General features: G+C 33.5%; 1 protein-coding gene across 17 annotated transcripts; it reads left to right on the top strand.

Moving 5' to 3' along the window:
• Positions 1-1,331: 1,331 nt before the first annotated feature.
• On the top strand, positions 1,332-12,081 carry LOC132641017 (uncharacterized). Of its 17 annotated transcripts, none has more exons than XR_009582588.1 (6): positions 1,332-2,226; positions 2,550-2,620; positions 2,818-7,937; positions 8,435-8,504; positions 9,822-9,911; positions 11,682-12,081. XR_009582588.1 is itself a non-coding variant. In XM_060357868.1 (6 exons), exons 2-5 carry the CDS (start codon positions 2,558-2,560, stop codon positions 9,868-9,870), a joined length of 462 nt encoding a protein of 153 aa, XP_060213851.1. In that variant the 5' UTR covers positions 1,336-2,226; positions 2,550-2,557; the 3' UTR covers positions 9,871-9,911; positions 11,682-12,081. The 17 variants fall into 17 exon arrangements, 1 of the variants encoding a protein (XP_060213851.1); XR_009582589.1 differs by having other exon boundaries at positions 8,445-8,504; XR_009582575.1 differs by having other exon boundaries at positions 1,335-2,226; positions 2,818-3,097; positions 8,445-8,504.
• Positions 12,082-13,545: the final 1,464 nt, after the last annotated feature.

A 13,545-nucleotide genomic window follows, 5' to 3' on the forward strand; every position in this document is an offset into this window, starting at 1 on the left:
ATTTGACAATAGAGAGTTTGATGTTCTGAACCTGCACAACAAGTTAGCACATAAAGCTTTTGACATGTCAAAAATATATCTAAATCCTAAGTCCCCTTCAAGTTTTGGATAACACATATTCAACCATCCAGACCAGTGTCTATTTCTACTATCCTCTTTACTACTACAGAAAAATCTTGAAACAATCTTATGAAGTTCGTTGATCACACACTTTGGAGGCTTAATAACAGACAATAAGTGAATTGGAATGCTTTGTAACACACTAGAAATCAAAACTGTTTTTCCCCTTAGAGATATCAACTTTTCTTTCCATGCATGCAGTTTGTGCCTTACCTCTTGAGAAGTTCATTATAATCAGCCTTCCTTTTCCTAGCATGAGTTATAGGATAGCCTAGATACACAAAAGGAAAGGAACCTTTTGAAAATCCAGTGATTGTTTCCACCTGTTGAATCAAGTTGTTAGTAGCCTTTGAATACATATAAAAAGAACTTTTCCTTTTGTTGATTAACTATCCAGATATCTCCTCATATTTCTGCAGAGTGTTCATAATCAAACTTAAGGAATAGTTATCTGCAGATGAGAATATAATTGTATCATCTGCATATGCAAGGTGATTCAACTCTGGACTCCATTTTGGCATACCAAATCCTTTGAAGTTCTTGTCCTCAAACAATGCATTTAGAGCCCTTCTAAGAACCTCAGCAGACAAGATGAATAGTGTAAGTGAAAGAGGATCACCTTGTTTTACTCCCCTCATTGAATGAAAGAACCCATGGGCTTGACCATTAATGAGCACAGAATACTAATTATTTGCTAATAACCTCCATATCATGTCAATACCAACCTCTGCAAATTCCATGAATTAAAGAGTAATTCAACTTAATATCTACTTATCCCAATTAATCCATGCCAATTATTCCCTGACTAGATTTCATACGATTTCCCAAAAAAACTCATTTTCATAGCACAAGATTCATAAATTCAACACTAGGATTTACAACCCCATCTTTCCCAACTAATCCCTTAATTCCACCATAAAGTCTATACTCAGACCATAAATAAACACAAATAGAGTAAGCACTACAACATTTTTGGTTTATAGCCACACTACTTCATAACTACGCTTAGAAAGTGTTGCCAAAAATGTCTTTGGGGGCGCTCTGTTTGGTTAGCGCCTTTAGCCACAGTTTCTAAGGCAACACTTAATAAGCATTCCCTTTAAAAGTAAAGGCAACGCTTTTTAAGTGTTGGTAAATCATGAACTATTTGGCCACACTTATTAGTTGTGTTGCAACATTTTTGTGGCATTGCTATATTATTATATTAAACACCAAAAAATTCTTGTAAAAAAAATTCCCAAAACCTTTCCTACCAAAACTGTACTTACTGAAATACCAAATTTCACAAGGCATATAGTGAAAACCCTATTTCTTTTCCCTTTCCCTTCATTGCTGCTCCCATTTATAGGTAAACCCTATATTCGATTTATCTCCCTTCAGTTTTCTACTTTTCCCCTCTCTTTCTCTGTCATTAAACATAAGCTTTGTGCTATCTACTTCACAATTTTTCTTCTCATAAACATCCACTGAATTACTTTGTTACAGGTAAGTATTTCATGTTTTTGGTTTTATTTTATTATTACTTTTGGTTCATCTTGTCCGTTGATCTACCAGGATTTTATACAGTTTTCACAAATTTTTCTTGCTTCTATTTGGTTGTTTTTACCTATTTATGAATAACCACAAGGTTAATCTATATATAATTAAAAAGAGGATAGTTTGCAATAGCATTGTGACAAGTGGCAGTGTAACAGAATGTCATGTGTTACAATTAGTTTAGAAAATAGTTAATTAGTTATTAAGTAATTATTAGTTAGTGTTATTTAATAATTAATTATATATAGATGTGGATTTAAAAAAAAAAAATAACAGGGAAAAAAACATTCCAGATGGTGTGGATACAACTTCCACGTTTCAGTTTTAAAATTTGGCAATTAATTTTCTATTAAATTCTTCTGGGAAAAGGAAAAGGAAAAGGGGGAAATCAGAAAGAAAAAAAAAACCTACTCCTAAAGTAACCCACATCTACTCCACGTTTCCATTCCTCATCTCCATAATGGAGCAGTTTACAAAGGGCAATAAATCACGATGCAGCGGTTTGTCAACACTCATAATTCTTGACAGAAGTCCTGAATGTTCTCTGCAAAAAGCTCTCTTTGCACTAAAGTGAGTAATCTGATTTCTAATTCCTGAATAATTTCTTTAAACATAATTGTTGTACTTCACATTGATTACCATCTGCACAATATTCTTTTCATAGTTTATGTTTTTTTCATATTCATGGTTATATCATTTAGGTATTTGGTGAATTGGGTAACCAAATCAATTCCTCTACATTGATGAACACAATTTATTTAATTATATGCTTGAATAATTTGAAAACGTTGATTTTACTCTTCTCTTATAACAGTTGCTCTATAATATTGGCTTTTCGTTTCTACTCGCTGACTCGCTGTCAATATTGATTCACACTTCTTCTCTATTAACAGAGGAATTAATGGCGGCTCAAAGTAATTTTATTAGCGAAATTAACACCAAGCCGATGAATTGGAGGTTAAAGGTTCGTATTGTCAGGCTTTGGGAAAAACCACTTCACAACAAACCTGATAGTCCTTTTTCAACTGAGCTTATTCTGATGGATGAAAAGATTAAATATTTTCACTTTACTTCTATTTTGCACTGTTTACATATGCATCATTATACAAGAAAAATTTCCGGAAAAACTTAGTCTTATTTACTGATTTAGTGTTTTTGTAGGGCGGCCGAATTCACGCAAGTGTTGGCAGGAATATTATTCAAAGTTTGAAAACGATGAACCAAGAAATCAAGGAATTGGGTTTGTACATCATGAAGAATTTCATCGTTTGTCCAAATAAGGAGAAACTGAGGACCAAAGACCACAAGTGTAAGTTGATTTTCACGCAGAAGACCATTGTCGAGGAAATACAGGATCCATATTTCGACATGTGTATCTTCAAATTCAGACCCTATGAGCAGTTGTCTAATCCACAGGACTTTGACAACACCGAACTATTCGGTAATTAAATCTTTTTCCTTTTTTCTTTTACTTTCCGTTATTTGCTTTCTGTTGTCCATGGGTTGAACTGATTGCTAATACCTACAAACCAAGCTACTATCTATAACTATTATCTAAATTATACTGTTAAACTTTAAACAACAGCCCATGAGCCAAAGTAGTAATTTCAATAAATCTAAACTCTTTGAGCATGTGGTGAATCTCATGCTTTTACACGTTAAAACCCAATATTATTTCGCAGAACAGGAAATGAATCTACTAACATTACATAAAATTATTTACCGGAGAGAATGTATAGGTGGTAGTTTTCATGAAATTTCTTATTAGTAAGATAGTAATTGCAGTACTTCCAGTTTCTTTAGATTCTATGCAAGAAAAGTATTATAGGTTTCTCTCTACTGTTTGTTGGAGGATCATTTGTTTTCTTGTGGTGAGTACTATTGTGGCTAACTGTTGCAACTTATTTGGATGAGTCCAGAATGTTTCTATAAGCTATTGTCATGGTCTATTTTGATTATATTCTACCTATTCCATTTCTTGAAGCCTTGCCTCAAGATATCCTGCCTGGTTAGTACAGAATTAGACTTACTTTATTTTTACTGTTTGCTGTACTTATATTCATTGATGCTTAATTGACTATAACTGAACTTATTTCCACTGAATTATGGTTGAATTTATTTCTAGGTTGAAGCCTAACTAATTCATTTTGTTTTACTGTAAATTTTTTTAATTGAATCGTGGTAACCCTGTATCATCCAATGCACGTTTTGGGAACAGATTAACGCCCACGTAAATAGATAACTGTTGCCTAATCAAGAAAAAAGTAAAAACAAATAAACATATTTGCTCTATAGTGTGTATGTTTCTGACCCACTTTTTGTAAACTACCATCAACACCTACCCCCAGAATCTCCATATATCTCCCCACTCTTAGCATTCTCTGTTTCTGCTGCTGCCATCTTTTCTACTACATTGTATCGTCATGTACTTTGATATTTCATTGTTACTTTGATGTTTCTGTTCGTGTCTTGATTAGTTAAAATAATTTTTGCTGTCAATTACTACTAATTCAAAGTTCTCCGTTATACATTTAGCCTGTTGCACGACAAGTTTAAGATGTCTTGATTTCATTTTCTGAAGACTGAAGTACTAACTTGGATGACCTTTTAATATTATATTCACTAGCATATTATCTTTGGGGCAAATGATTTTTGCTGTCGTGAGTGGTAGGAATAGCTGCTAACTTTATAAGAGATCCAAAAGATAGAGACTAACTTATATGACCAAATGGAGGAAGTAGTTCCATTATCATGCCAGACGCTACTAGAAATAAAGGTTTTTTCCACCGTCATTCAGTGAAAAATTTATACTATAAAACATGATTTTCCCACCTCATTCACATCGAACAATCTCACTGAGAAGACGCATGGTGGAAACATGTTACCATTGAAACGGTGGGAAACTTTATAATTTTTTCATGTGAAAACACTACTATTTAGGTTTTCCCCACTGACATTCAGTGGAAAATAGCCACTGAACATTTTTCTGTGAGAAATTCAATGGGAAAATAGTGATTTTTAGTAGTGAGAGGCAGCAACACATTTCTGCTAGAAAGTTTTATTCAATGAACGCTCAAAAGAACTGTGGGCTGCAGTATGACACGAGTGATGTTGATTCATCTTTGACATTCCTTAAGAAGAGTGGAGGGAAATCAATTTTAGGAACGCCTTGGCCTTACACCCCTTCATATCGCAACCTGGATAAATCACATTGCAATAGTTAAGAGGCTACTACTGTTGCAGACCCTAATGTTAGGTTGTGTTAGTCTTCTGATCCTTTAGATGAGCACTTTTTCTTGGACCTAGGAACATGTCTAATTAACCATGAAGCATGAGCAGACTTATAAAATGACATCACAGCAGCAAAGAACGTAAATGAAGCAACTTGGTTATTCAGTTTGTTCTTAATTGATGTGTTCTTTTGTATTTTTTTTAGCCACATCATCATCTATGGTTTAGTCATTACTATTGTTTGCCGTCTGTATATTTAGGCACACTTTCGAACTTTATTGTACTGCAAATTGAATGCAGCCCATGTTTTTGTAATAATAAATTGATTCACAGCTAAAACTTGAATCAACTGAAAAATATGCGACTATTGATAAAGCTTTAGACTTATCAATTGAAACTTTTTAAACTCTGTTTATTACTCTAAGGCCTTATAAATTGATTGAAAATATATGTTTTTTGTCAAGCCGGCAATTCTTTGAAGTATTGAATAAACACCAATAGAAGTCACTGCTATCTTAATAATCAACGTCACTCAAAACGGCCCAATTTCTCAACCTCGCAATGGCTTTAACTGTTGGCAAGCGCATTATTATTTATTCAATTTGGCAACAGGATCATCAAATGGTCGCATTAACCACAGTTGAAAAGGGTAGTAATCTCCATCACCGACAAAAAATTGAAGTATAGCCACTCCATTTATCTGCAAAGATTGTGAATTTAATTGGTTCTTGAATATTCATTTTGGAATCAATGGTGTGCTCTGCTTCTGTAGTAGTAGTGCAAAAATGGTATATGCATGTGGTGCATTGAGGTTTCTTCAAATTTCTATCAGTATTTGGACAGATGAGCTTAACGATATGAGACGCAAAGATCATTTGAGAATTAACTGTACTTCGGAGAAGAAAAGAGAAGTTATGTGGCTTAATAATTCACTGTTCCTAAACGTTATGCTACTTATTTTCCAATGTTAAGTACTGTGCTATCTAATAAAAGGGATATACGGAGTTGATGAAAGGAGATACGACATCAACAAAGATTGTTGCTTAGCATGTCTATTTTGCAAATTCGTGAGCATTAATGATGGATTGTTTTGTTGATGGTCGCTATTATTCATATTCATTAGCGCACAGGGAGAAGAATTATGTTGACCATTTGTGGCAAAAACAACTGTGATGATTTTCCTGGACAGCAAGTACAATTAATAATACCTTCAGCTTTTTACTTTGATTCATCAAAAAACAAAGACAAGATTATTTTAAGCTGTTAGCATTCACACAAAACGAAAAAGGGGAACACGTTAACAATGTACTTCTTTCGTCATTTGGTCTATGTCAGAATAAGTTTTGACTAGAATTTATGCTGCTGTATAAAGTACTTCCATATATTAGAATTGTTACGGTAATTTTAATCTACCAAAGTATTGTTTAAGAGGAAGTGTTGTTAGGTTCTCACCGAGTGATTACTCCACATCACCGTGTCGCGCATCGCGAGGGTACTTATACTAGTATTAGTTAAAAAGTGTTATAGTAGCTAAACCCATATTCCATTTGTTGTTTTTCTTCAAGATTTTTTTGGGTTTTGCTTATTTTTACAGGTTTGGCTTCAATATTATCATCTTTTTTCTTCTCTGTTTCTCCTAATTCATTACTCATACAGGTTTACATTTTTCTTCATTTATTGAAGTGCTAGTTACTCTCTGATTACACTTCGATATTATGTTTGTTGTGGGTTTTCTTGTTCAGATAGCTATCTACCATTACCATAATGATTTTTTCCTAGTTAACTTAAAGGAGACTTTATCCTGCTTTACAATATGCTTATGTGAGATTTTTCGAAATTTTGCCGAAATATGGGTTTTTGGGTTTCTAGACTATTGTTTAAATTGGATGAAATTGTGTGCTTTAAAATGTAATTGGTATTACTCATCAAACCCATCTCAACAAAGTGTTTTCTCTAATTTCTGATCAATTTGGTAAAAGAATTGAAAATATCGGTGCTATTTGCGTGTTTTGTGTGGATGCGGACGCCGGAGCTCTAGTCCCTGCTTCAATTTTTCTTTTTTCTGCTCATGTTGTTTCTAGCTATAATAGGTATACGCGGGTACTTTCCACAATCATTATTTTATTTGAGAGCTTTGTTGTAAAGATTTTCTTTAACAATTTTTCCTTTGCCTTTAATACATATATATTGTAGATTTTACTCAACTTTTTAAATTCATATATTGTGCACCTTGCTATTTGCAAGTACTATGTTGTGGTTCTGTTAGAACATTTGAAAGTTGCATTTGCAGATTCATGAACGGGGTTGCACTTTTCTTCCTTTTCTTTGGGTAACTAACAGAGTTGCAGCACTACAAGAAAATGTCAAAATTGTGACGGAATATTTGAGATGGAGCAGTTCTGTCACAAATTGTGACAAAATTGTGATGGATCAACCTTTCATACATAAAAAATTTTAAAAAACTTTTTTTCCCATAAAAGTTTTGAGGGTAACGGATTTGTGACAAATTTTAAATATGATTTTTGTGACGGACATATTTTCGTCACAAATTAAGGCTGATAAGAAAAAATGACAATTATTTGTCACAAATCCGTAACAAAAATTGTGACGGATTGAATATTCCGTCACAAATATAATAACAAGACAATTAATAACAAATATATAAATTTGTGATAGATTTGTTTCCCTCACAACAACAAAATTAGGCAACTTTTTAATTTTGGCCCCAAAAATTTTCACTACTTTTTAGTTTCCCACAAAAATTTGACCCCATTACATTTCAGCAAAATAGCTTCACTTCCCCCAAAATTAGACCCCATTACATTTCAGCAAAGTAGCTTTACTTTCCCCAAAATTAGACCCTTCTAAGCTTCGATTCCGTTAATTTCTCGATGATTTCAGTAAAGTAGCAAGCCGTTCACTTCGACTCCGCTGTCATCTTCACTAGGAGGTTTAGTTTTTCACTATTAACCAAAACTTACAGTGAATAACTTTTGGATCTTCATATTGGGTCCTTCAATTCTTGCTCAAATTTGTCTCTGATTTCCTGTGTAAGTATTCTAAAGTGAATAATTTTTGGATCTTGTTATTAGATCTTTCAATCTATGTTTAAAAAAACTCCTACCAGCTTTTGCATGCACCGATTTTTGAATTTTTTGTGGTGGGTCTTCATCAAACTAGAATATTGCGTCCTTCACTTGAAGTGGGTAAAATTTTGATCACTTTCTTTCTGATTTGAACAAATTTTGGGCTAAATGGAAAAGCTTTGATTTTACTAAAGGAATTTTTTGTTGCAATGTTGATTTTCCTAAAGGAACTCCCGATGTTCATGATCAATTTATGGTCGCAATGGTTACGTCCTAAAAATCACTCTTTGTTATCAAAAGAAAAGGGTTCGTAGTATAAGCTTGGTGCCGAAGTTCATGTTTTACTTTATAGTATTATCATAGATGTACTTATTTCACTATCTTTTGTAGCTCAGATCATTTGAGTGATATTCGTAGTATTATCCTAGTTGTGCCTTTAGTTTTGAAGCTTATATGTCTAGATATTGGTAGCTCGTATCGTCTTATGGTGTATTGCAAGAGGAGAAGGCAAAGAGGAGTTCTTTCTTCAAGGTTTGCATTTTATAGAGCTTATTACTTCTTTTTGCTGATTTGTTGGACTCGATGAGGAGACTTTGGCGTGATCACTCATGTAAGTATTTGGCGGCACTTTCCGGGTAACTAATATTCATCATAGAATCAAGTAAGTTTAGGATAAATAGAAAGTAAGTTTAGGATAACTAGAATTCTTGAAACTTGACTGAAGAGGTTTTTTAGTTGATTTTGCTTTTCATTTTCTTATATTCAAAGTACAATTGTTTCATTGTTGATACAGGTGAATCTGTTGGAGTACATTAGTTTATTTGAATTTGTTAAGTTTAGAGCATGAAGAGAACAATGCAAACTAATATAGTTAATTAGTCTAGCTTACCTACTACCTTAGCAGATGTTTTTGGTAATAGGATGCTGGTCCTAATTCACGGTTAAGAGAATTCATTAATTCAATTCAATTACAATTTATTGTTGGATGACATTTCATTTTAGATGGTAACTTGCTTCTATTTTAAAAGCTTTTAGAGATGGACTTTGTTTGACTTGAAAATAAGTAGGTTTGGTATGTGTGCTACTAGTATGGGGGTTGTTTCAACATTTCATCGAGTCAGAGGGCATTTCAACCATTTATCTTCAAAAATGGAGGAATGGTAGTTATGCCACCCAATTGTTCGATGAAATGACTCAAATAAATTTGGATGTGCTGAAGTCTGAGTAGCCTTAATTCATGAAACTCCCCCAGTATGTGAAGGGGTGTGTGTGTGAGTCCAAATGATTGTCTGTTCATGTCAAGGGGTGTTCATTTTTAGTGTTATTAGTTAGAAATACATCTAAATGATGTTTTGAGAATAAGAAATACATCAATCACATTTTTAAACTAAAAAAAAAATGTTTTACATGGAGATTAATATACAAGTTCAGTATGAAAATTGATCACTTTTCCATATCCTTTTAAGGCTTTTTGTTAAGTGTTTCAGTTAATAGTAATGAGAGCTATGTCGTTCTAATTGTTTCTGGTGAAAGAAAAAAAAGGTACTTTATATGTAGTAAAGATTATTTTTTGAGAATACTAGTTAAAAGTTTTTAAGTTAAAAGATTGTTATGACTTTGTTGACAAGGCTGAGTGGTTGGATCCCAACTCTATATCTTCATAGGTGGTTTGTCTAATTTGGCTAAGATAATTTTTGTTGGTAGCCAGCTTTGAATACCTTCCCTTTTTTTTTTTTTTTTTGCTAAGATAATATAGGCTAAACAGATTTTGGATGAAATAGTGTTAGAATCTTTTGGTGGCTCTTCATCAACCTTTTGTCTTATCGTGTATTGCAACTTATTTTGCAGAAATGTTCAAGGCTTGCATTTTGTAGAGCTTCTTACTTCGTTTTGCTGATTTGTGGGATTCAGTGGAGGGACTTTGGCGTAATCATTCATGTAAGTATTTGCCCAATGTGCATGAAAATAGTAAATCAGTGTAGCAGATAATGCCTATAAGATTTAGGATTCTTTGCTAACTCTGTTGGCATTTTTGTTATTGCTTATCATTATGCAATGGATAATTCTAAGTACTTAGACAACTAGTTGATGCCAAGCATCCAGTGAGAACTTTTAAGCTGCTATAACTTGTGCGATCAGTTTATACAAGACGCCTCAGCATTATACTCACAAAGGGGAATGATATGTCCATATATATTTGAACGTTAGAGTTATAATTTTTTAACGTGCTCGTACACTTCACTCTCTTGGGGCCTTTTTCTTGTGCCTTTCATTTGTGATTTTCTGGGTAACTAATATTCACCAAAGAATCATGTATGTTCAGGATAACTAGAATTCTGGAGACTTCATTTGTGCCAGGGTCATGTTTAGCATGCTATTCTTATTCTTGATATTATCATTCATAATATTCTTATTCTGTTAGAAGATAAGAAAAATATACATATCATATTTTTGCAATCTTAATGGGATAAACTAAATTAGCCACTCATTTTGTTTCAGTTTGTGACCAATACACCTTTGTGGCTTAAACAATCATACACTCCATGTCTAACTACTAAAATTTTAGAAATTGAGTGCTTTTGTTCTGTTCCCGTTCTTAAATTTTTTTACCAGAGATGTTTCCTTTTTTGCTATGTTCTGATTCATCTATTTTTTAACTAGATTTATTGATGGTTTTTTTAAGAAAGGTAAAAGGAGAATTGAATTTTGTCCTTCCTCTGTCAGATGGGACATGCATCGTTGACTTGATAGAGATTAAGCACTTAACTGGTCATATTTATATTTCTCCTTAATGTTCCGCAGCCTGAAAATCATGGTTTAGGTCTGGAACATGCATCATTGACTTTATAGACATGTAATATTTTACTGATCATATCCATATTTCTCATTGTCAATGACTACAGAGATAGCAAAGCGTTACATGTGCTTTTTGCTATGTAGAGTGCACTTCTTCTAATTATGAGAGGGCGGTTATATCTTTTGACTAAGTCCAAATGGTTTCATCAAATTAATCAATTGATCCGTTTTTGTATTTCTGGGTGTCGTGTCTTGTATCTCTGCTAGTAGGGTTGTAGTAAAGTTGTTTGATTTGTTATGTTAGTGGAGCGTAATATAACTAATGGAAAATTGCCTTTGAAGGCAATAAAGTTAATCACCTTCCTACATTTTTATTAATTTGAGAAGTGAAAAAGTTTACTTTGAAATTTATTGACATGTCATATGGTTATTGCATGTTTCGTGACGATGTATCGTGTGGTTGGATATTCTCATAGGGAATAAAATTGCATGACTTTGGTAAGCATCTTGGTGAGCTATTTTAGCCGAAAGTCTAATTGTTTCTATTGACAGGGTATAACAAGGTTTCTCTTAACACTAATTCCGCATTAATAGAAAAGTACTTGACGCCCTCCCTCTCTTTTCTCTGAGGTGGTGCTGATCTTATAATTATAAGCAAGTGTTTGAGATACAATTTTCCTCTACTTTCTGGTGACTGATTAAATTTCTCAAGATTAGGAATCTGTTCAACTTTTCAATTGTGGTTCACTGGTTTGAGATAGTTATGTCATATTTTTGTCATATACAAAAGATTCACCATGTTGTCCTGGTGCATTGTGCACATTTCAATTTATTTTGGGCATAATTGTATGATGATAGCATTGACTTGATGTCAGCCATTTGCTATTATTTGATCTCTTACCTTTGACGCAGCAAAATAATTATTTTGATAAGGGAGCTGAGGCTAAAACAGAGTAGCTGATGTAACAGACTGGAGCATCGTTCTCTAACCATGCATAGAGGAGGAGATTTCACATTTGAGTGAACAGAGAGAAGGTCGGTTACATTATGTGGAGGAGCGATTTATGTGTGCATGATGAGTGAGATGGCATTATCATTCCTTCTTCGATTCTCGTCCCTTTGATACTGACTCTTCGGATGCTTTAGTGGTTACTAATGTTAGACTTTTGTTAACTTTATACTCAGTCTTTAGTATTTCTAAATTTTTATAGAAGAATTTATGTATTTGCAATTTTTAAATTCATTTGTAATATATTTCATAGTATGAAAGTTACATTTTTGTTATTGTTAATTATTTTGTGCTTTTAGCTAACTTGATGTCATTTTATATTAATGTGAAAGGTGACAAATAAAATTTGTGACAAAAAACCTAGCCTCAAATCCGTCACAAAATGTTACACCTCGGAAATTTTCCGTTAACGTACAGTGAATAGACTAACAAAGGGCACGACGTATGTTTTGATAAGTAAGAAATAGCATGTGATGATTCTAATCGAGATTTCAAAGACATTTAAGGTAAGACAAGAAAGTTGTTAAGGAAAGTAAGGTATATGTTGTGTGTCGGATAGGATTTGCGAGTATCGAATTAATGATGACTTAATGATGTCTTGGAGAAGAGTTATAATGTCCCTTAGATTGGTAATGAGGTGTTAAACAAGTGTCAAGAAGGTTCCATAAAGATTGGAGGTCAAACGAGTCGACGAGAACGAACTTCGAAAAGCTGGGCATTATACGGCCTAACATGCCGGCCGTATGTTGTGACCAGAATGGGTCCTTCACTGGACCAGATCTACGGCCATACATACGGCCAGTATGTTGGTCTGTAGAATCTGGTCGGAACAGCTTTTAAAAATTATATAAGGGACCAATCTCATTCCATTTATTTCATTCTTTCTCTCCACACTTCAACAACATTCTAGAGAGCTCTCCACTCTTCATCCACAAGAACCCAAGAGAGATTTGTGGTCAATTTCATCAAACCAACAAAATCAAGTGTATGAAATTCATTGAAGTTCATCCAATCCAAGGAATTCCAATAGGAGTGAACTAGGGTTTTGGTGCAAGAGAAATATTTCCACTCAAGGCTTATTCCTACACTATCTAAGGTAAGTTTTATGATCTTTTCATGTTGTTTAAGGTGAGAGGTTGAAAGACTTAGATTGTGGAAGGAGATAGAAATTGGGTCACAAAGATAGGAATAATGAGATTTTGAATAGTAGTTTAGAATGAGTGATGAATATTGATATGTTGTGATTGTAAGTATACTATAAGTGACATTTAGAGCATGGGATAAATATTATATGTGAGAAAACGTAATAGTGAACTATGACCATGGTTATGGAGGAATTGAAGTGAAATTGTGAAATGTGGATAATGCAGATGAATGATGATTGTTGCTTATAATATTGTGAATGTTGTTATGGATGTTTAGGAGTTCATATGTTATATGAGGAAAGTGGTATAAATAAAGGAAATGCTGTCCAATTTTCTCTAGCATTAGTAAGCTCGTTCATATAATCGATTAGCTAATGTTGATGCGAATTTTCTTGAAAGTAGAAACGTGAGCATTGAAGGAGAACAATTAAGCGAGAGAATTGTTAAACGAAAAAGGTATGTAAGGCTAACCCTTTCCTTCTAAGTCATGACTCCTATGGCATGAATCTTCCTATTTTTCCATGATCTTCCTAAATAACGGAAATTATGAGTCCATGACTATAAAGAACTGCATATGCATATGATAAAGAAAGGAGAGACGATACGAGCATGATAATGATGA

The sequence above is a fragment of the Lycium barbarum genome, chromosome 5 (assembly GCF_019175385.1).
Source record: "Lycium barbarum isolate Lr01 chromosome 5, ASM1917538v2, whole genome shotgun sequence".
NCBI classification, from domain to species: domain Eukaryota; kingdom Viridiplantae; phylum Streptophyta; class Magnoliopsida; order Solanales; family Solanaceae; genus Lycium; species Lycium barbarum.